Genomic DNA, 19,279 nt, shown 5'->3' with positions numbered 1-19,279 from the left:
GTCTGGGCGGTAAATATTGACTGTCAGTTTGACAGGATCTAGAAGTCACTGAAAAGACACACTTCTGGCATGTGTGTCAGGGATTATCAAGATCAAGTTAGTTAGTCAAGGTTATTAGACCCACACTAACTGCGGGTGATGCCATGTCATGGCCAGCGACCCTGGGACTACATAAAAAGGAGAAAGCAGGATGAGGACCAACCTTCATCTCCCTGCTTCTTGACTGCAGTGTAACCAGCTTTCTCAAGTTCCTGCTACCATACTGTCCCTGCCATGGTGATCTGTACCCCCAAATGGTGGTCTAAAATGTCCCCCTCCTTCTGTAAGTTTTTGTCAGCTATCCTATTATAGCAGCAAGAGAAGTAACTAGGGAAATCGAAGAACCAGTCCCTCCTGGTCTCTCTTTGCAAATTTTTATTTTTATTCTCTTTGCATGTGTAGTTGTCTTGCCTGCTTGTATGTCTGTGCATTACACGCATGCCTGGTACCTGCAGAAGCCAGAGAAGGCAACAGATCTCCCAGAACTGGAGTTACAGGTGATTGTGAGATACATTGTGGGCGCAGAAACTCAAACCCAAATCCGCTGAAAGAGCAGCAGTTGCTTTTAACCCCTGAGCCATCTCTCTGACCAACTGCTCATCTTCCCTTTCTGCCATTCTTCCATGCCACCGCAATAGTGCACATGAGTGTCCTGGATGATGTACTCGAGGGCTCTAGTAAGCTGAAGAGGGAAGCCAATGCCAGCTCCTTATCAGCTCCCAAGTTATCCCCTGGCTTCTAACTGTGAGGACGAAGCCTGGTTATACCTGAGAGTTTGGAATCGCTGCTGATCACAGAGCTAGGAACAATGTTGTTAACCTCACAAGCAGGTTAAACAAACACGGAGAGGTCAGCCCCAGACTTGGTGTGCATCTCAAAGACCTAGAACAAGCAGGGCAGGACAGCCTGTTCCCACCCTGTCAGTCCGGTTTTCTTGCATTGACCACCTCAGCTAAACTCATGGACTATGAAGAAGGAAGACGAGAAATCGCACAGGAAGGAAAACTCTCAGGTTCGTTTTCTAGGGATATGAGATGTAAAACTTGCCAGGAGGTGGTGGTGCACTCCTAGCACTCGGGAGGCAGAGGCAAGCGGATCTCTGTGAGTTCGAGACCAGCCTGGTCTACAAGAGCTAGTTCCAGGACAGGCTCCAAAGCTACAGAGAAACCCTGTCTCAAAAAACAAAAAAACAAAAAACAAAAAAACAAAAAACGAGAGAGAGAGAGAGATAAAACTTTCATGTAAATACAATGCCTCAGTGGAAAATATTTTTTAAAGAAAACATAACTAAAACAAAGTCCGAAATACTTCCTGGGACAACTAAAGTCTCTGAAGATCTATTTGGACCTTAATTTCCGAGCCTCTTTCTCAGAGCCTCTTTTTGCTTCCATATGCCAGAGGACTCGGGGTGTACTTGTGTGAGCATTTCCACCTGAATGCCTGCTCGCTGGATTTGAGATTACACCTCACTTCCCCATTACGACCCCTCCCCGCTTTTGTTCCTAAAACAGGGCGTGGGAAGATAAAGGTGCTGCTCCAAGTAGGTGAAATTGGTACCGGAGTTGCTACGGTCAGAGCCTGAGCCATGGCAAGCCTCACGAGCTAGACTCGGCCACCAGCTGTCTTCGCTGCGTCAATTAAAGAAACGAGTAACCGTGAAAGGCAGGAGTCCTCCTATTGGCGGCGGGATGGTGATGTCATTACACCGCGACTGCGAACCCTACGTCCTCCGGAGAAGAACAGCTGGCTTCTTGCAACAGGACCGGCTGTGGCTTCTGCGCTCTTGACCTGCAGCCTCGCAGGTGTCAGCTGACAGCGTAAGGCGCCGGGCGGGTCCGGCTGCAGCAGCTAGGTAAACTGAGGCTAGAGCAGCGCGGGAGGGAGAGGAGCCGGGCGTTGGGAAACCGAGCAGCCCACCTCGGTTCACGGAGAGTGGAGGTCGGCAGGGTCGTGCACGCGGCCCTGCGCCTGAGGCTGCCCGTTCCTGTGCTGTTTGCTAAGGGACACTTGTCCTGTAGGACACCAGCGCCACCTTGCCAGGTGACTTTACCTCATGAAGCCTCAGAGCTGCGTTCTGTTCGGTGGTGAGTGCGGCAAAGCTGGAATGAACCTGAGTGCGTTGTCACGAAGGACTAACACAGCCTGGGGTTTGGGGCTATCAGAGAGCAGGCGTCAGCCCTATCTCTAAGTCCACAGTCACTGGCCGCCCAGGGACATGACTGAAGACAATACGCAGGTAGCAGCTAGGGCCTGAGAGGAGCAGGCAAGATTGAAACCTGATTATCTCGCTTGGAAAGTACCTTTCAATATCATCTAGACATGGATTCAAATACCATCTCTTTCTTTAAGCTGTGTGTCCTTTGAACCTCAGACAAGGCACTTACCCCATCTAAGTTTTGGCTTGTTCATCTGTAAAAATCCCAGCCCCAGTCAAGAGAATTCAAGGAGACATCACAGGTGGAACCTTTGGCTTCCCTCAGGACAGTTACTGTCATTTTAGTGTGTGACGTGGCAGACATGTACTGGGACAGCCTTCAGATGGTGGCAGAGCGGAGCTTGTATAAGACAACAGAGCAGAGGATGGGAAAAGCCTTTGGTTGTCTGGACAGACTTGCCAGCTGGCACTGTGGTGCTCCTGAACCGAGTAGGTTGACTTAACCAGGTGAGGACCAAGAGCCCAGGACTGAGAACGCTACCGCTACATTCATTAACGTAAAGACACAGGCTTGCTTGTATGCACAGGGAACAGGCCTTGAGTGTTCCTCAGGTACTGTTCACCTTAGTGTTTGAGACAGTGTTTCTCGTTCGCCTAGAACTAACTAACTCCAGACTGACTGGCTAGCAAGCCCCAGGAATCTACCTGTCTCCACTTCCCCAGCACTGGAATTACAAGTATGGACCGCTGTGTATAAACCTTTTCACGTGGGTCCTGGGAAATGGGTGGGAATGGAGTGTGGTTCACCTGGGGTGTAGGTCAACCTAGCGTGCTTCCTTCTGACCCAGCAACCATATCATAAAAACAAAAGAAACATGAGAGAGTGAATCTTATCTTTAGGTGGAGCCTGGAACTCAAAATAGGCTCGGAACCTTGCTACTTTCCAAAAGATCTGGGTCTGAGGAAGGGAGGCATGGCCAGCCATATCCCAACGTTGATGATTGCTAAGCTCTTCCAGGAAGTGAGAAGTCTGTCCCCTTGCATCTTCCTTGTGCTCTCTGGACAGATCAGTGCAAGCCTGTGCCCCCCCCACAGTGGCAGCACTGTGGGCTCAGCGGGGAAAGAAGCAGACATCGCTGCCGAACCCAGGCAGCTAGCTGAGCAGTGTGGTAAGACCAGGTCTCCAGCGTCTTGGCACCCCGAGTCTCCCCGTGCTCCAACCGTAGACAACTGGTGCCTATTGGAGGAGCTGGAGGACAGCGCTTAGGTCAGAGCAAACTGGTAGCTTGAGCCCATGAGGATGGAAAGTGCTGAAGTCAGAGGATCAAGTTAGAACTGTTAAAAGCTCCATGAAGCAGCTGTGAAGCCGTATCTAGGAGTAGCTATTATGGGCTAATTTGGGGCTGACTCCTAGTCCTGCATATTTTAACCTTCCTCAGTTGGAGGGCTTCCCCTAAAAGCTAGGTAGCGGCAGCGGCCTGGCCATCTTCACAGCATCGTCACAATATCTGAGGCTTGAGTACATCTGTTGCTGGTATCTGTCTTTCCAGCATGCAAGATGGCAGGGCCAAGTTAGCCTGCTGCGTCCCCCGCTCGCCAGCAGTAGCAACCTTCAGGAGATACTGGTTGAGGAAAGGCTGGAATCTCTGGGGCTAGCTTAAAACCTGGCATGGTCATTGAAGTATGACATAGGTAAAATGACCTACATGAGCACTTCCCCACCGGTATGCTGGGAATGGTTGATGGGGCAGAGGAACTAAGGGATCTTCATGATAGTTTTTCAGTCCTCCTGTCTTCTTTCCATTTAGGCTTTGATGCTGAGCTCTGGTAAAAGGTTGTTCTCAGCTCTGCTGCACGTTCAGAATAGGCCCTGTCAGCCTTCGAGAGCGATGAGACTGGTACAGTTTCAGACACCCCACCTGGAGGAGCCTCACCTGGGCCTGGAGTCGGGGATTGGAGGGGGAGTCGTAGACCTAAACACCTTTGACCCCACACTCCCCAAGACAATGCTGCAGTTCCTGGAGCAGGGAGAGACTACCCTCTCAGTGGCAAGAAGGTAAGTCAGCAGGCCCTGGTCCCTCTCGCTCCTCCATCTCTCTCCTGCCCTGAGAATCAGAATCAGCAGGTACCTCCTTTCAAAGGAGCAGGGGATCCCCCTGTTTTCTTTTTCACTTGTTCTTTTCGTGAAGAGCTAACAGTCATTTATCTTTTCCTTTGAGACAGGGTCTTGCTATATAGCCTAGGCAGGCTTTGAATTAGAGAACCTCCTGCCTCGGCCTCTTAAATGCTACAAGTGAATTACAGGTATATATAACCATATCCGGCAGAAGCCTTAAAAGTCTTATATAACAACACTCTCAGTTCCCTCAGAGAGGGAAACTGAGGCTCGGGAGTATGCTTAATTCATTTGGTTGTGGAGCTACGACCTTACATTATTATACTGCCTTCCTGAGAGGCTAAGTTCCGCCCATTGGAGGAGTCGCAACAAGGTCCCAAGAAAGGCTTCTTTTAGGAAGGTGTGGGTTCTATTTAGACCCTTAGAGGAAAGAGACCTCTCCACTTAATTCCACAGGAACCTTTCACATACTTCTGCACGAACAGGAATTACCCAAGTGGGGAGGAAATACGCACTGAGGAGTACCACCATGCTTTGCTATAGAAGGACTGTGTAGCTGGGGTTGAGTCTTACACCAATGGGGAAAGATATAGAAAATGCAAAAAGCACAACTCACAACTGCTGAGGGACCTCCCCAGCCTGCCCTGGGACTCCCAATCTGTTCCTTGCTAGCCCTTCTCCCGCTTGGTCTCTACAGAGCCCTGGCTACCCAGTTGCCAGTCCTCCCTCGGTCACAGGTGACCTTCCTGGCCCCTGTCACCCGGCCAGACAAGGTGGTATGTGTGGGCATGAATTATGCAGATCACTGTAAAGAACAGAATGTGCGGGTGCCCAAGGAGCCCATCATCTTCAGCAAGTTCTCCAGTTCTATTGTGGGGCCCTACGATGAGATCATCCTCCCACCAGAGAGCGAGGTTAGTGCTTCCCACCGCCCAGGTGGCTGCGGTCCTGCGTAAGGGTCATTCCCCTGGAGCAGTGGTTCTCAACCTGTGGGTCACAACTCCTTTGGGGGTCAAATGACTCTTTCACAGGGATCATATATCAGATACATTATGATTCATAACAGTAGCAAAGTTACAGTTATAAAGTAGCAATGAAGTAATTTTATGGCTGGGGGTCACCCCATTTGAGGAACTGTATCCAAGGATTGCAGCATTAGGAAGGTTGAGAACCACTGCCCTTGAGGAACCTTCTGTCACTGGGAGTGCATGACCACGACACAGAAGCTAGAGAGGACTGTACTGTACTAACACAGCCTGGGTGTGGGTGACATGAGGAAATAGCGTACCTCTTTCCCCAATTACAAAGTTGTTTTTCATGATGAAAGTATATTAATAACCTAGGTAAAGCCACCAGTGCCCTGCTGCCCATGCTTTGGTGTTCGCATTGCTGTTTTCGCCCAGCGCTGTCTGTCCAGGTGTAGTCTACCACACATGCACCTTGTTCTTGGACTCCATCAAGAACATCTTTCGTTCCGTTTGGTCTTCCCCCATTGTCTGTCCTGGCTGTCTCTGCCAGACACCCTGCCTTGTCCCAACTCCATCAAGAATATCTTTTCATCCCGCTCAGTCTTCTCCCTGACACATTTGAGATCTCCACATGGTTCCCTTTCCTGACACTTTTTGAAGGATTGTTTCCTCATAGGGTGCCTGTGCTTAGTTTGCCCCATTTCCTTGTGACCAGCAGAAGCAGTTTTCTGAGGTGTCCTAGGCAGGAAATGTCCCGTGTTTCCCATCGCAGCCAGTCAGGAGGCCCACGTCAGGTGTCCTCAGATGTCACCACATTGCTCACTTGACCATAACTGGCCTGTGGAGGCCAGAAGATGTAGTATTCCCTAGAACTCTGTGTCTGTGTCTCTGTCTCTCTCTGTGTGTCTCTCTCTCTCTCTCTGTGTCTCTCTCTCTGTGTCTCTCTGTCTCGCACTGTTGGTTCTCACCTTGCACCCTGCTGAGGCAGCCAGGGCCTCATTTCTATGCTGCATACCAGGCTAGCAGGCTCCTAAGCTTCTGGATGATTCTGCTCTGCCTCCTGCCCACTATCGGAGTACTGAGATTGCAAGTGTGTGCTGCTGTATCCAGCCTTTTACGTGTGTTCTAAGGTTGAACTTGGGTTATCAGGTTTATGTGACTAGTACCTTACCTGCTGAGCCATCTCCCTAGTCCTCCTCCCTTTGTATTTAGTATTCCCTTGAATTCTGTTTTCTTACCTAATTTGGGTTAACCCGCTTTGGCATCCTGTTTCCATTCCCCTTTGAGCATGGCCTTACTTTCTGGCTTCACTGAAGCTCTTGTGCAGTCTGCTACACTAGGGGCCTGCTTGTTTAGTGGCATCTGTAGCACAAGCTGGCACCTGAGTTCAGGTGAACTTCTGCCAGTTCTTTCCATTACCATTAGAAACAGCTGAGAAAGATTAAACTGAAGTTCTTTACAGTTGCATTTTGCTCACTTGGGGAGAGGCTGGCATTTGTTCACATTTTGTAGCCATGTGCATTTCTTCCTTGTGAGTTGATTTAAGCCCCTTGAATACATTTATTCCAGGATAGCGCATGCATAGTGTCAGGCACAGTAGAGCTACACATTGCTGTTACTGCTCGGTGCCACTCTCCATTGCGGGCGTCCAGAGTGACATTTAAACTCAGTTCCCCAGACGTGTTGAGCTAGTAACCTCCAATGGTGCTGCTTGCCACTGCCCAGAGATTATGGGTCTGCAAGTCATAGCCATGTCATTCACTTCACCCTGGTTCCTAGAGCCGCTGCAGCTCACTGTCCTCTCCCACTTGCAGGAGGTGGACTGGGAGGTGGAACTGGCTGTGATCATTGGAAAGAAAGGCAAGCACATCAAGGTGAGGTGGAAGGGCGCTCCCAGGCCAGGGAGGAGCAGCAGTCCCAAGTCCTCTCTGCCAGTGCCCAACTCCAGTGGTGCTTCTTACACCGGGGCGTGTTTGGCACTTTCACTCCCTTGCCTTTCACACACCACCATTAGCCAACACTGGTGCTAATGTGTGATAATAGTTTTGAGATTCTTTGTTCTAGGGGTTGTGTGATGTAACCTGTCTGGCCATATCTGCCCCAACAGGCCACAGATGCCATAGCTCACGTGGCTGGCTTCACTGTGGCTCATGATGTGAGTGCCCGGGACTGGCAGATGAGACGCAATGGAAAGCAGTGGTTACTGGGAAAAACTTTTGATACTTTCTGCCCCCTGGGCCCTGCCTTGGTTACCAGAGACAGCATAACAGGTAGGTTGTTAGTCTTTGCCACTTGAGCCCTCCCATGTGCAGAACCTGAGCTTCAGGAGAAAATAGTGCTCCAGCAAGGACTGCACTTACAAGTGCATGCAGAGCTTGGGTGCCACTGTTGTCCCCACAGAGAGCAAGTGACCAGCCTCTGCTGTGAACCAGCTCTGTGGAGCTTCTTCCAGAGCCTCTTAGAGGGAACAGAGCCGCAGCTGCTGTGAAATTACATCACAAAATGAACTACAAGAGTACTGCACTTGGGGGTCAGGGATGGGGCTTCTGCAGCTTCCCCATCTCCAGTAGCCAGTCCTTAAGCTAGAAGGAAGCAAGGCTGGCTCCTGAGCATGCTGGAGAATGGCTGTGTGTTGTGATGAAGCCTGTTCATTTTTTGTAAGGGAGAGCACCAATAAATAGGACCTTGTCCACCCACTGTGCAATCATCAGCAGGGTATGACATGGGTGTGGGGGAGCCCCTCAGGACAGTGGTGCCTCAGAAACTACTCCAGCTGCTGTGAAGGGCGCAAGATAGTTTGCGAAGAACTATCATCTGCTGCTCCGCTATCCCTGTTTGCTTGGACATGCTGAGTCATTTTAGATCTAGTTACCAGCTTTAAAACATTTTATTACATTTCTTCGTGTATGTGTATGCCATGGCACCTGGAGAGAAGTCAAAGGACAATTTCCAAGGTTGGTTCTCTTCCATATGGATCCTAGAGATCAAACTCAGGGCCCCAAGCTTGGCAGTGAGTAAGTGCCTCTGCCTGCGAAGCCGAAAGGCAAATCCCTCGGCTGTTTTTCTCTGTCCAGAGTCTAGAATGTCCCTCCTTCCCTCACTTAAGGGCCATTGCTGTTGATACATGAATTTAGGGAATTCCAGTCTGTACAGGAAGTCCCAGGGTAGAGTGCTAAGCCAAGGTGGGCAGACATGCTCCCTACAGTTTCCTCTCTCCTTTGGGACTGGGTAACCCAAGGATTGTCTTGAATTCCAGACCCACACAATCTAAAGATCTGCTGCCGCGTGAATGGGGAGGTAGTCCAGAGCAGCAGCACCAACCAGATGGTGTTCAAGACTGAAGAGCTGATAGCCTGGGTCTCCCAGTGAGTGAGTGGAGCCTGTCACAGCCACTGCCACCCATGCCCACTGCACGCCTCAGCCCATAGTCTTACTGATTCTTGTGCTGTCCCTAGGTTTGTCACTCTTTATCCAGGGGACATCATCCTGACCGGGACTCCTCCAGGTGTCGGTGTGTTTAGGAAGCCTCCCGTCTTTCTCAAAGTGAGTCCGTTTAAAAGAGGAAATGGTAGAGAAATGGGAGCTAGAGAGGCCTGGCAAGCCTGGAGCAGCCTGCGGGGAGTGAAACGGGGGCTGAAAGCCTGGTGGCCTGCTGTATTACAGAAGGGGGATGAAGTCCAGTGTGAGATTGAAGAAATTGGTGTCATTGTCAACAAGGTGGTGTGATGGTATCCCTGTGAGCACTGGACTTGACACAAGGTGCGACTTTTGCTCTCACGAAGTTCACTGCTGGCCCTGCCCACTTGAGGTGCTCCTAGGTAGGCCTTGGAAATAAATTTTCTCTGAGTTGCAGCTTAGCTTCTGCTGTCTTTTAGCCACACACAATTCCCCCATCCCCGGCAGTGGGCCATTTTCACAGGACTGAGTAAGGAGAAGTAGATATTAGACACATGCTTCAGGCTAGGGAAGAAACTAACCTAGTGTCTTTATTTATCACACCAATGATGAGTAAACACAGCTTTTCTAAGTTCAGGGTAGCTGTGTCCTAATGAGAGGACACACCCTTAAGTTCTAGGCTGACAAGTCCCATCAGGTTCCACTGTTTCTAACTGCAGATGAACTGTCGAATAAATTGTTCTAGCTTGTCCTGGTTGTCCCGGCTGGCAAATGTAGGGGACAGGTGGAGCTGGGGTCCTGTAGGGCTGGGCATCTGCTGTAGTACCTGAACCACAAGATGGACTGTAAGCACCCTTGGTGAAGGGACAGTATCCCCAGAGCCAAGCCTTCCCCATCCCAACCCCCAAAAAACTCTGTAGTGATGCCTCAGCGCCTGAGTGTAAATACTACTTGATGTCTCTGGGACCCCACTGTAGTAGGGAAAGCAAACCATCCTCGCTAGCATTCACCATGGGGTGTGGGAACAAGGTAGTTCCTCTGAGCAGTTCTAGCAGCCCATGGGGCTTGGGGTAAGGTCAGGGACAGAATGGTGATAATGTCCCTCTTACCCCCAGGTCTTTGAATGTCCAGATAGCACTGATAGCAAGATTTGGGTCTGCACACTCTGGAAGAAAGAGAAAGACAAAAAAAGCTCTGAGGGAAGCCAGGGAGCCACTGGGCAGGGCTTTCTTCCTCTTAAAGGAGATCTAGGGCTTGCATGTTAACTAAAGCTCTGTATGCTAGCTCCCTTCCCTGTGTCAGGCAGTTACTGTCCAGCAGGGGGCAGCAGTCACCAGCAAACTACCTCCTTTAGGAAGTCTGAGATGGGGCTTGGAACTCACCAAAGATCCCTTCTTCTTGGGCACAGTCCTGTAAAAACTGGAACAACTGCTCTGAGTAGCTCACCTCTGCAGGAGAGATTAGACCTAGAGCCCAGCTCTATGGAACTGAGCCTTACCTTGCTTGAACACTGCCAGGGGTAAGGGCCTTACCTGAATCCGGCAGCTGCCCCAAGTGGAGGAAGGCGGCAGCCTGTGCGAAGGCCTTGAGTATTGGACTGAGCAGGCGGCAGAGGAAGAGGAAGAAGTCAGGGCAGCGAGACTGCTGGCTAAGCTGAAGAGAGCCAGACCAGAGTGGGAAGGTGGGCTCCCAGGTACCTTACACATCACCTCCACTGCCTCCCAGGGTATGTAGCATCTCCCAGCATACCCTGAAGCACCGGCCCTCTAGCTCCTCAAAGTCATCGCTTTCACTGTCAGTGAAGTCCCCACTCGGTTTCCACAGCAGCTTTGCACTCAGATGCTGCCTTCCTGTGTCACAGGCTGGCCGGGAGCCTGGAGTCTAGGAATTGGGAAGAGCTATTGTTACCTGATAAGGCTGGGCCAGAATCAGCTCTACAACCCTCAGACCTGGTCCTGGCCCAGCAGACCCAAAAGGATACCCAGAGCTACTTGGGTCAAGTACCCAAGCTCACTAAGAAATGTGGAGGCAGAATGTGTGAAGAGAACCGTAGCTACACATGCAAACTGGCATGACACACATAGGCCCAGGCTAGTGGAAACAGGCTTGCACGTGTTGGGCTAGATGAGCAGCCCCGGGCGCTGCACCTAGGGTGGGAGCATACCTCCTCAGCAACCAGGAGCCCACACTGGATGAGGCGGTCCAGCACTTCTTGACAGTAGCAGTAGGAAGACTGGCAGGGCTGTAGAAGAGAAGCACCAAAGCCCTTCTGAGAACATACCCCCCCAGGAGGGGGGGCTAGCAGAACTCTGACCAGAGGTAGTTGGAGGACAGGATCACTACCACAGGAGGTCATAATGACAAGGCCCAGGGCCCTGATGAGCTATGGGAGAGGAATCTGACCTGGGGCAGAAGTAGGTCTTGGGGTAGCAGGTGCAGCAGCATTAGGATCTGGCGGTACAGTTCATTCTGACTCAGCAGCTCTATGCCCTGCAGCTCCCACGGCCCCTCAGGTGGTACTCTGCCGGCCAGCAACCCCCGCACTGCACAGGCTGGCAGAGGAGGCTGCTTAAGGAGGGAGCCGTTCCCCTCTCCTTGCACATCACCCCACCCTGTGAGCCCACCAACTCACCACCCACAGCTTCGCTCAGGAAGGTGGGCAGCAATTCCTTGCTCAGACGTGCCAGGTGTGTGAGGCCTGGCCCAGGTCGTGGCACCACCACCAAGTCCCCCTGGTGGACACGCAGCAGAACCACTTGTGCCTTCAGCAGGCTCAGTGTATGTTGAGCCAGGCATCGCAGTTGCCCAGAGAAGCCCACGTCAAAGCCACGCAGCAGTGTCTCCTCTGTCAGCCAGGAAAACTCCCCCAGGAGCTGTGATAGGACCACACCCTGGAGGCAGAACAGACCTGAGCAGGGGCCAAGCCCTGCTCTTCCCCTGGGCCCCACCATACAGTGCCCTTACCTTTTGGTGCTTCAACAGCAGCAGTGTTGCCATGATGGCTGTGCTCATCACTGCTGAACTGGCCACACTGGCTGGGGAGAGGGGGAAGGTGGGAATGTAGGGTGCTGTCAGGGGTCAGGACCCAACCATACAGTCCTATCTCCACCCCAGCAGGAGAGAGCAGGTTCCAGTATAGTTTAACCAGACCCACCCCAACAGTTTGCTACAGAGTGACATTTGAGAAAGCACTAACAGCCACATCATTAACAGCTCTGCAGGCACGTGTTGCTACTCGACTCAGCTACAGCTAAGGACACTGGTTGAGGGGCATCTGAGATTGGGATGGACCTGGCATAGATCTTTGGCTCAGACATTGAGTTATCTGCTCCCCCCCCCCTCTCTGCATGCCCCAACTCTTCTGGTATCCCCAGTGTGCCACGAAGGGGGTGGGGGTGCTCAGGGCCTAGTAACTGGTCCTGTATTATCCACATAAAGTACTGTTGAAACCCCACCCTAAAGGTACAGATCTGGGTTTCCCTTACCACTCAGGACATGCCTGCTCAGTCTTCTGACCAGGAGCTGGTCCTCTTCTTTGAGAGTCAAGAGGAGCCCAGTTGATGGGGTCCACTCCTGCTCCTTCTCAGTGTCTGGAACAACACTACTGGAATAGAGACAGATCAAAGAATGAAACCAGATTAAAGCTTTCCAAAGCTACAGCTGTTTTCCCCAAGTCCCTGTCCAGGCCTGTGTGCCATCCTTCACTTAGACTGTAGGGACGGTGAGTGTCTGGTGCTGATGTTCTGGAATGGTTGGAGCAACCATGAGCTGAAGAGCCACCTGCCTCCCTTCCAAGACCCATACATCTGTGCTCCTTACCATTCACCTAACACAATGGGCTGCAGCAAGTGTTCCAGGGTCTGCCTGCTGTCCCAGCAGCTTCTAGCATTGATGGTGTATTCCTGCCCAGGATAAAGATGTGTGGTCTGCTCTTGCCCCCCAGGAAACCCACACACAAACCATCTAAGACAGAAAATACTATCCCTACAATGGCTTTGAAGGCCAAATCACAAAAGCTCTCCCAGCCTTTCCCAACTGGTTTCATACCTGGAGGGAAAAAGGCTGAGCGAGATGTACCCTGACGCAGGCTCTCCGGTTGCAGCCCCAGCAGTTATACAGTTTCCGAAAGACAGCCAAGGCTCCTGTCCATAGCCCCAAGGGAGCCAAGTCCTGCAGGGAAGGAGAGGCTGCACATGTATTCTTGGACAATTCTCAGGGCTGCTACCCATTCTGCCCTTCACACTGCTCACTGGTCTTCTCTAAGGTGGTGATGGCAAAGACCTTGGGAAATACTGCAGGGGTGTGACTGTCATGTCAGTTCCTTTACACACAGTTCACATTCCAATTTGACTTCAGCTCTAAGGAAGCCCAATCACAGAACATACTGTGCCACCCAGAAGTGGTGTTCACTTGGGGTCCCCAGGGACAAGAGGCTCTCACATGGTTCATGTCACATGGTGCATCTGGAATCAGGTCATAGGCAATGGCAACTGGTATCAGTGTGGCATCTGGAATGATGCCCTCCTGGACCACTTGGACCACCAGTCCTAGCCAGGCCTGGCCCAGGGCTGAAAGCCTGGGCCCTGGGCACCTAGGAGGCTCTTCAAGGAAGATGAGAAGAGGCTGCCCACTGGCGAGCAGCTGTTCCACAGCCTAGAAGAGAGGAAGGGTGAGCATTGAGGCCAGATTAGAAGCAGACTCTTGTACCCTTGGCCCACCCCATACATAACCACGGGAAACACTCACTGCACGGACCACAGCCCTTGCAAGGATGCCATCTGAGCTGTCCAAGGACAGGTTGGCCTCTGGGGGCAGGAAAAGTCCCCCAAGTTTCTTCAGTAGAGCTCTGTGAGCACAGGACAGAGCCTAGTGAGAAGGGGCTTTGGAGGAGAGACTGGGCCCAGATGCTTCACAAGAGTCTTGCCTCTCCCAGCCTGTTTGACTAGGCACTTGAAGCAGTCATGGCCCAAGGACCCATAGCCAACCATCCATCTAAGTCTACAAGTTAGGCTGTCATATGGCTGAAAACACCCTAAGAAGGCGAATTAACTTCCACCCTCCTGCTCCAGCCTGGGACTTCCCTCCTGTCATACCTGAGAGCAGGGGAGCAGGTGCGGGGGTCCAAAGCCACACGGACCACACCCAGGCCCTGGGAGAACAGTACGAAAGGTAGGAGGAACCCATCCAAGAGGGACTTGTGTGTAGAAAGGAAGACAAGCGGCGAGCCCTGCTCCAGAGACAGCCAGAAGGAAATACTACCATAAAACACAGCCAAACCCCAGCACCTACAAATCCCAGGGCAGCACTGAGGGAGGGAGGGAGGGCTCCTCTACACATTTTCCAAAGGTAGAGTAGCCTTCCCCTAACTTTTAAGGCAATGCATAACGGCTATTGAAACTAAGGGAAAGAAATTACAGGACACCCTGTAGGAACAGGACTATGAGACATGGCAGCAAAGTTGTCTTAAGAGCTGTGGGTTTTTCTAACAGCTGATAGTGTCTGGGTTTGCCTCTGCTCAGACCATCCAAACCTATCCAGTATGGCCTGGCTTACCTCCTGGGCAGCCTTGTGGACCATCTTCATCTGTCCCTTGTGAAGCTGCACATTCAGGAAGAGGCGGTTCAGGAACCACAGCAGTGCCCAGCTGAACAACCTTGAAAGCAGTACCAGCTTGAGGTGCAGCAGGGTCACCTTCCACAAGGTTCAGCCCCACAGGACCCCCAGAAGGTTACCCAGTACTACTCGAAGGCAAGCAACATGATTGCCTACACTGATCAGGAGAGGTCATGACCTGCTTAATAGTAGACAATGCTAAGTGGGCACTGCTGCTGCAAAGGGTCCTGATGCCACAGCCTGCACCATGAAGCACTGGCTCACATCACAAAGGACTCAGACTCTTTCCAGACAGAACCCATCAGCTTACGTTTACCAACTACCAGGACAAGTGGGAGAGGGAGGCGATGACAGAGGGCAGGACTCTGCATTTGCTCAAACGCCCAGTAGGGGGACCATGCTGCCACCAGAGGAGGAAGAGGAAAACTTGTGGGCAAGCAGCAAGCCCACATCTGACAGGAACATTAAATGGGGCGATTCTGGGACACAGCAACCATATGGGATCGCTGGGGAAGACCATGCCCCTATAAAAAGCTGCATCGGAGGCCACCTGACTACTTTAGGTGCACAGGGGAAGCAGGCAGCCTGCTAGAGTTGTGCTCTGGAGCTCCTACACAAGGGCACTGTGAGGCTAAGAGCCTGAAAGCCTCAACAGAGTCAAGAACTGTTGCAATAGAGGATTGATCAAAATCACCAACCCCCTTCAGCTGCTTAACTGAAGCCATCCCCTGGCTTTAAACATAAACTGTATACTAAAGCTCTGAAAAATCTTACGTCTTTTCTTCTGAGCTCCCAGACCTAACACAGACAACCAAGTCCTCAAGTTGGTTACTGGAATTCCCAATCCAAACATCCTTCCAGGGCCAGTTCCCTTCTGACCAAGCCTAGCCCTCTCTGTATACACCCCCAGGTACTAGGCCAGAAACAGGGATTTCCTGTGTTTTTCTTTTCCTACCACCACCTAATCTATTCATGAGTCTCATTATTGCTACCTTAACCTCCGTACTCTTTCTTCACAATGGGATTAACAACTTTGCAGATATGCTGGTCTCTGCTCTCATCCCAGCTCATCATGCGGCCACTTCTCTCTTAAAACTTTCCTACTGGCTTTTCCTGCCCTTAGAGCCGCCTGAACTACTTATATGGCTCTAATCTGGTTCCATCTCCAGCTGCTCTCTGCTTCGCTCATCAGCTTCCAGCCATGTCACTACTGTTGCGAACCTGGCCCTCCCTGTTCAGGGCCCTGACTCCGGCTTCTCCCTCTGAAGAAACTGTTTCCTCTCTTACTCCTGTGCCCTCCACGACTGACTCTCTTCACTTCTGGCTCTAACTACAGCACTTACCCTCCTCCTGGGTATTCTGGCCCTTGTTCCTTGGGGCAGCTGTACCAGTCCACCTCTTTAATCACCTGTATCTAAGTGTGCAGACCTGTACTGTGAACCTGGGCAGGTGCTTCAGTAGGCTACCATCCAGCTACTAAGGAAGAATACTTGGTGCTTTTCCAAGCCCAGCTCACATTCGCTCCCCAAAGGGGCAGAGGCCTCAACCTAAGGACATATGCTTCTCACCACTGTTACCTGAGCAAGACGGGGCCAAGTGTGGCCTGAATGTAGCCCAGGATGCGCTGCACCTCTTTCATCACTAGGTCAGGAGCCTGGCCTTCTCCAGCCCCTCCTGGAACCCTTCCTGAGAGGAGGTTCTGCACCCTGTTGGGATTAGGGGAACAGCGTTGGGCTAGACATCAGTGGTCTCTCTGCTCACTTCCTCAGTGTACACCAGAGTCCAATGTGGGTCCAAGCAGAGATAGCATTCCAGAAACCTTGCCTCAGCCAGTCTTGGCCATCCTGATAGAGCCTTTGTCACCCTTTTTAAAGTATCTCACAAGCACCAGCCTCTGATCCTGCTCCTCACCCAGTGTTTTCCATGATCTTTTGAGAGGCATCAGAGCTGGTGGGGATGTGCTGCTCCAGGGACCACAGGAAATAGCAGAGCCTGCGAACCAGCCAGCCTCGAAACCTGGGGGAAGATGATTCAGAGAGGCCTCCCAAGGTCCAGAGAGTTCTATTCATTAGGAAGGGTTTGCACCTGTCTCATGCCCCAGGCCCAAGCTCCATCATGGAGCAAAATAAAAAGGAACAAGGAACCACTTGCCTGTCTGGTCCCTATTTCCACCCACTTCCCCACTGAGGGGGCACAGTGGCTTGACCCAGTGGGCAACCCATACATGCTCACGGGAGGAAGTTGAGGACAGTAAAGCTTGCCTCAGTTTGCTGTGGTTATGATGGAGAGGAAGGGGCCCTTTTTTCCCCATTGCAGAAAGAAAATGATACCACAAAGGGCCCTTGCAACCCACCACCCTGCACCCCTAGCTCTGGCTACCTGGTGTTCTCTTCCTTCACCAGGATTACATTGCAGAAGCCCAGATCCATTATGCTTCTGTGGAAGAGGGACTCCTAGCCAAGAGGGAAGGGACAACATGTCCTGGGGGGCCTTTGCAAGCCAACGCTGTACCCCTGCCACATCTAGCCTCTGCCTGATGGCCCTTTGAGTCGACCAGGAGGAAAGTATAGAGAACATCTCCCAGATGTCTGATCCAAGATCCCAAAGTTGGCTCAGAAAGAAAAAGGCTTCATGCTTAAAGTGGAAACCACTGCCCCGTTTGGAGTTGCCCTCTTATAGATAAGCACATTAAAATCCTCTCAGCAGGGGTTTTAACTCACCAGGAGCAGAGAATCTGTAACCTGAATCTCCATTAGTATGCTGAGCCATCTTGGCAGCAGCACATGATACAGACATGCAAGAGATGCTGAGTGCTATGACGTCTGAATGGACAGTGTCCCCGACTGAACACAGCTAGTGCAGACCTAGGTATATTCCCACCTACCTCTCCTGAGGCTTCCTATGGATTCCCCCAGCCATATCCCCACAGACCCCTGTGTATTAATTTCTCTGAAGGGCAAAGGCATGGTGCAATTGAAAGATCAAGCTTGGAAAGACATGGAGGAGGCAGCTTCCCAGTATCCACAACACCCAGAACTAAGCTAGCCTAAGCTTTGCAAAGGAGGGCCCATTGGTCCCATCACTTACCCAGCTTTTCGGAGTACAGGTCTGGCAGCAGCGACCCATAAAGGGGCGATATTTCCCCAGGAATGGGGTGATGGCCTCCATCTTCATCCCAAAGCCTGAGGACCAAAACCTGGTCTGGAAAAGGGCCACAGGAGAGGGAAGCGAACTCAGTGTCCTTTACAGAGGGGGACACATCAGGAGTAAAGGCCACAAGAGCGTAAGGAGGAGGACGGCAAAGGGTGTGAGAACCCCAAAGCTGGAGGACCAAAGACTGGTCTAGAAAAGGGCCACAGGAGAAATGAGCGACCACAGGGTCATTGACAAAGGGAGGGGGCACATCAGGAGAAGGTCAGAAGAGGGTAAATATGAGGACAAAGGGTGTGAGGATTCCCACACTACCTCCTGACCATTGTGGTTACTCCTCTGCTGGGGACTGGATTTCAACATGGTATCCATGAAGTCTGTAAGATCTGTGAACTAAGCACTCTCTCCCCACATGAACCTGACCTAGGAAAGGGGAAAGGGAGGAACTGCATGGAATCTGAGCCATATCCAGGGGTTTCTAAAGTGACTCACAGTCTACCCCCAGAACAGACAACTGCCAGGAACTGGAGCCTCAGTTCCCGACACAAGTGGTACCTCCAGAAGTTAGCTAACTAGAAAAGCCAGGGGTCCCTCAGGCCGACATGAGAGGGAGTAGTTATCTTCCATCCACGCGTCCAGATGTCTCCTGGCACCAACTAAAGACTCTCCGTGCAGAAGCAAAAGCCTGGTTGGACTGGGTTACACCAGCAAGAAGGGGCCACAAGGAACAGGCCACGCTCCACAACCCCACCGAGTCCTGTTTAGCTGCTCTCCTCCGGAAGCCCAGAATCCATTATCCATCTATGGGAGAGCGATTCCTGCCCAAGGAGGACCCCTACCCTGGCCTCCCGCAGTGTCCATGATGAGCCAATTGGTCTAATTATTCACAATCTTTTTCCATTCAACCACACCAGCTGCTAGCCAGCCTGAGAATGCCTTGCCTCCTTGTTCCTGAGACCACAGAGTCTGCTGGGCTATAAGTTCATAATGTATCTACATTCTTTTTCTGCGAGTTCCAGGGCCCAAGGCTGCCAGAAAAGCGGCCTCGTGAAGGCCTGCAGGGGTCCCATTTTACTTCCTCTGTATCACCTGAAAGTTATCTTGAAAGCAAGAGCCGCAAAAGATTCATGTGTAGACCTAGCAATTCAGGGGCATGGAGAGGACCCGGAGATCCAGAAGCCTGTGACTTAGCTCCCAGCAATTCCTGGGTGCTCCTTCTCCCCTGATGCTATTTAGCACCAGGAAGCCAAGCAGTAAACGGATCCTGATTCATGTACACACAGGCTCTGGCGAGCTCACTTCAAATACATTCCCTGTTTTGAAAAATGTTCTCCCAGCCCCACTCGGACCCTAAGCACGGGGGGCGGGCACAGGACGACGGGGGACATCAAGGCTGTGATGTCAAGGGTCCTGCCTTGTTTGCAAGGAAGATGTCTGATACCCCTCAGCCTCAGAGCATGCCTCACCTCAAATTCTGACCCCAATGCTGGCCCTGAAAGAACAGCAAAACACCAGGTAAGGAGCACTTCTTGTGAGCCAATTAAGTCAACGATGTAGCTCACGCAATCCAGGTCAGTTTGGGGACATGTCTCACTTTTGTTAAGGCAGTGTCTTGCTATGCTCGCTCAGGCTGGCTTTGAATGTTCCGTCCCCCTCCTCAGTTTCTCAAGCACAGGGATACAGACGTGTCTGGCAGCCAGCTTCCCTAAGGGAGGACCACTGGCAGTCTGCGTAGATGGAACACACCTCCCCAAGGGCCAGCTACCGTTCCCATATCTCTTCCCACTGGCTATATGATGTGCTAAAATGTTATGAATTAAGGCTAACATTTAAAAGCAGAGA

At 51.6% G+C, this 19,279-nt stretch overlaps 2 protein-coding genes across 3 annotated transcripts; one reads left to right on the top strand and one right to left on the bottom strand.

The window, feature by feature from the left end:
- Positions 1-1,704: 1,704 nt before the first annotated feature.
- LOC101999284 (fumarylacetoacetate hydrolase domain-containing protein 2A) lies at positions 1,705-9,436 on the top strand. 2 transcript variants are annotated; one of them, XM_005364435.2, is made up of 8 exons: positions 1,708-1,891; positions 4,003-4,250; positions 5,008-5,224; positions 7,093-7,152; positions 7,386-7,548; positions 8,535-8,643; positions 8,734-8,821; positions 8,942-9,436. In XM_005364435.2, the coding sequence occupies exons 2-8, from the start codon at positions 4,009-4,011 to the stop codon at positions 9,002-9,004; spliced, it is 942 nt and encodes a 313-aa protein (XP_005364492.1). In that variant the 5' UTR covers positions 1,708-1,891; positions 4,003-4,008; the 3' UTR covers positions 9,005-9,436. The 2 variants fall into 2 exon arrangements, with proteins under 2 accessions (XP_026643554.1, XP_005364492.1); XM_026787753.1 differs by lacking the exon at positions 8,942-9,436 and having other exon boundaries at positions 1,705-1,891; positions 8,535-8,647; positions 8,734-8,809.
- Gpat2 (glycerol-3-phosphate acyltransferase 2, mitochondrial) lies at positions 9,369-17,986 on the bottom strand. Its single transcript, XM_026787754.1, has 21 exons — positions 17,753-17,986; positions 17,375-17,488; positions 16,667-16,740; positions 16,199-16,303; positions 15,865-15,993; positions 14,228-14,327; positions 13,768-13,901; positions 13,430-13,520; positions 13,115-13,327; positions 12,722-12,844; positions 12,494-12,576; positions 12,160-12,278; positions 11,639-11,709; positions 11,307-11,565; positions 11,078-11,226; positions 10,839-10,916; positions 10,424-10,555; positions 10,207-10,327; positions 10,057-10,122; positions 9,784-9,839; positions 9,369-9,500 (listed from the first exon to the last, which is right to left on the bottom strand). The coding sequence occupies exons 1-21, from the start codon at positions 17,807-17,809 to the stop codon at positions 9,384-9,386; spliced, it is 2,391 nt and encodes a 796-aa protein (XP_026643555.1). The 5' UTR covers positions 17,810-17,986; the 3' UTR covers positions 9,369-9,383.
- Positions 17,987-19,279: the final 1,293 nt, after the last annotated feature.

Source organism: Microtus ochrogaster (assembly GCF_000317375.1).
Source record: "Microtus ochrogaster isolate Prairie Vole_2 chromosome 14 unlocalized genomic scaffold, MicOch1.0 chr14_random_1, whole genome shotgun sequence".
Lineage (NCBI taxonomy): Eukaryota > Metazoa > Chordata > Mammalia > Rodentia > Cricetidae > Microtus > Microtus ochrogaster.
Note: the sequence above shows the minus strand (reverse complement) of the source record. Positions and strands in the feature narration are given on the sequence as shown.

Bases quoted from the DNA above. Each gene is read 5' to 3' on its own strand.
- Gpat2 (XM_026787754.1), bottom strand. From the start codon at position 17,809: ATGGATACCATGTTGAAATCCAGTCCCCAGCAGAGGAGTAACCACAAT. The intron at 12,279-12,493 runs GTAAGGAGCACA...TCTCTATTCCAG, and splicing joins CCCATTGTGTTAGGTGAATG to TAGTGTTGTTCCAGACACTG. The intron at 9,501-9,783 runs GTAAGAGGGACA...CTTGTGGTTCAG, and splicing joins GGACATTCAAAGACCTGGGG to GTACTACAGCAGATGCCCAG.
- LOC101999284 (XM_005364435.2), top strand. From the start codon at position 4,009: ATGCTGAGCTCTGGTAAAAGGTTGTTCTCAGCTCTGCTGCACGTTCAG. The intron at 7,153-7,385 runs GTGAGGTGGAAG...CTGCCCCAACAG, and splicing joins AGAAAGGCAAGCACATCAAG to GCCACAGATGCCATAGCTCA. The intron at 8,644-8,733 runs GTGAGTGAGTGG...TGCTGTCCCTAG, and splicing joins CTGATAGCCTGGGTCTCCCA to GTTTGTCACTCTTTATCCAG.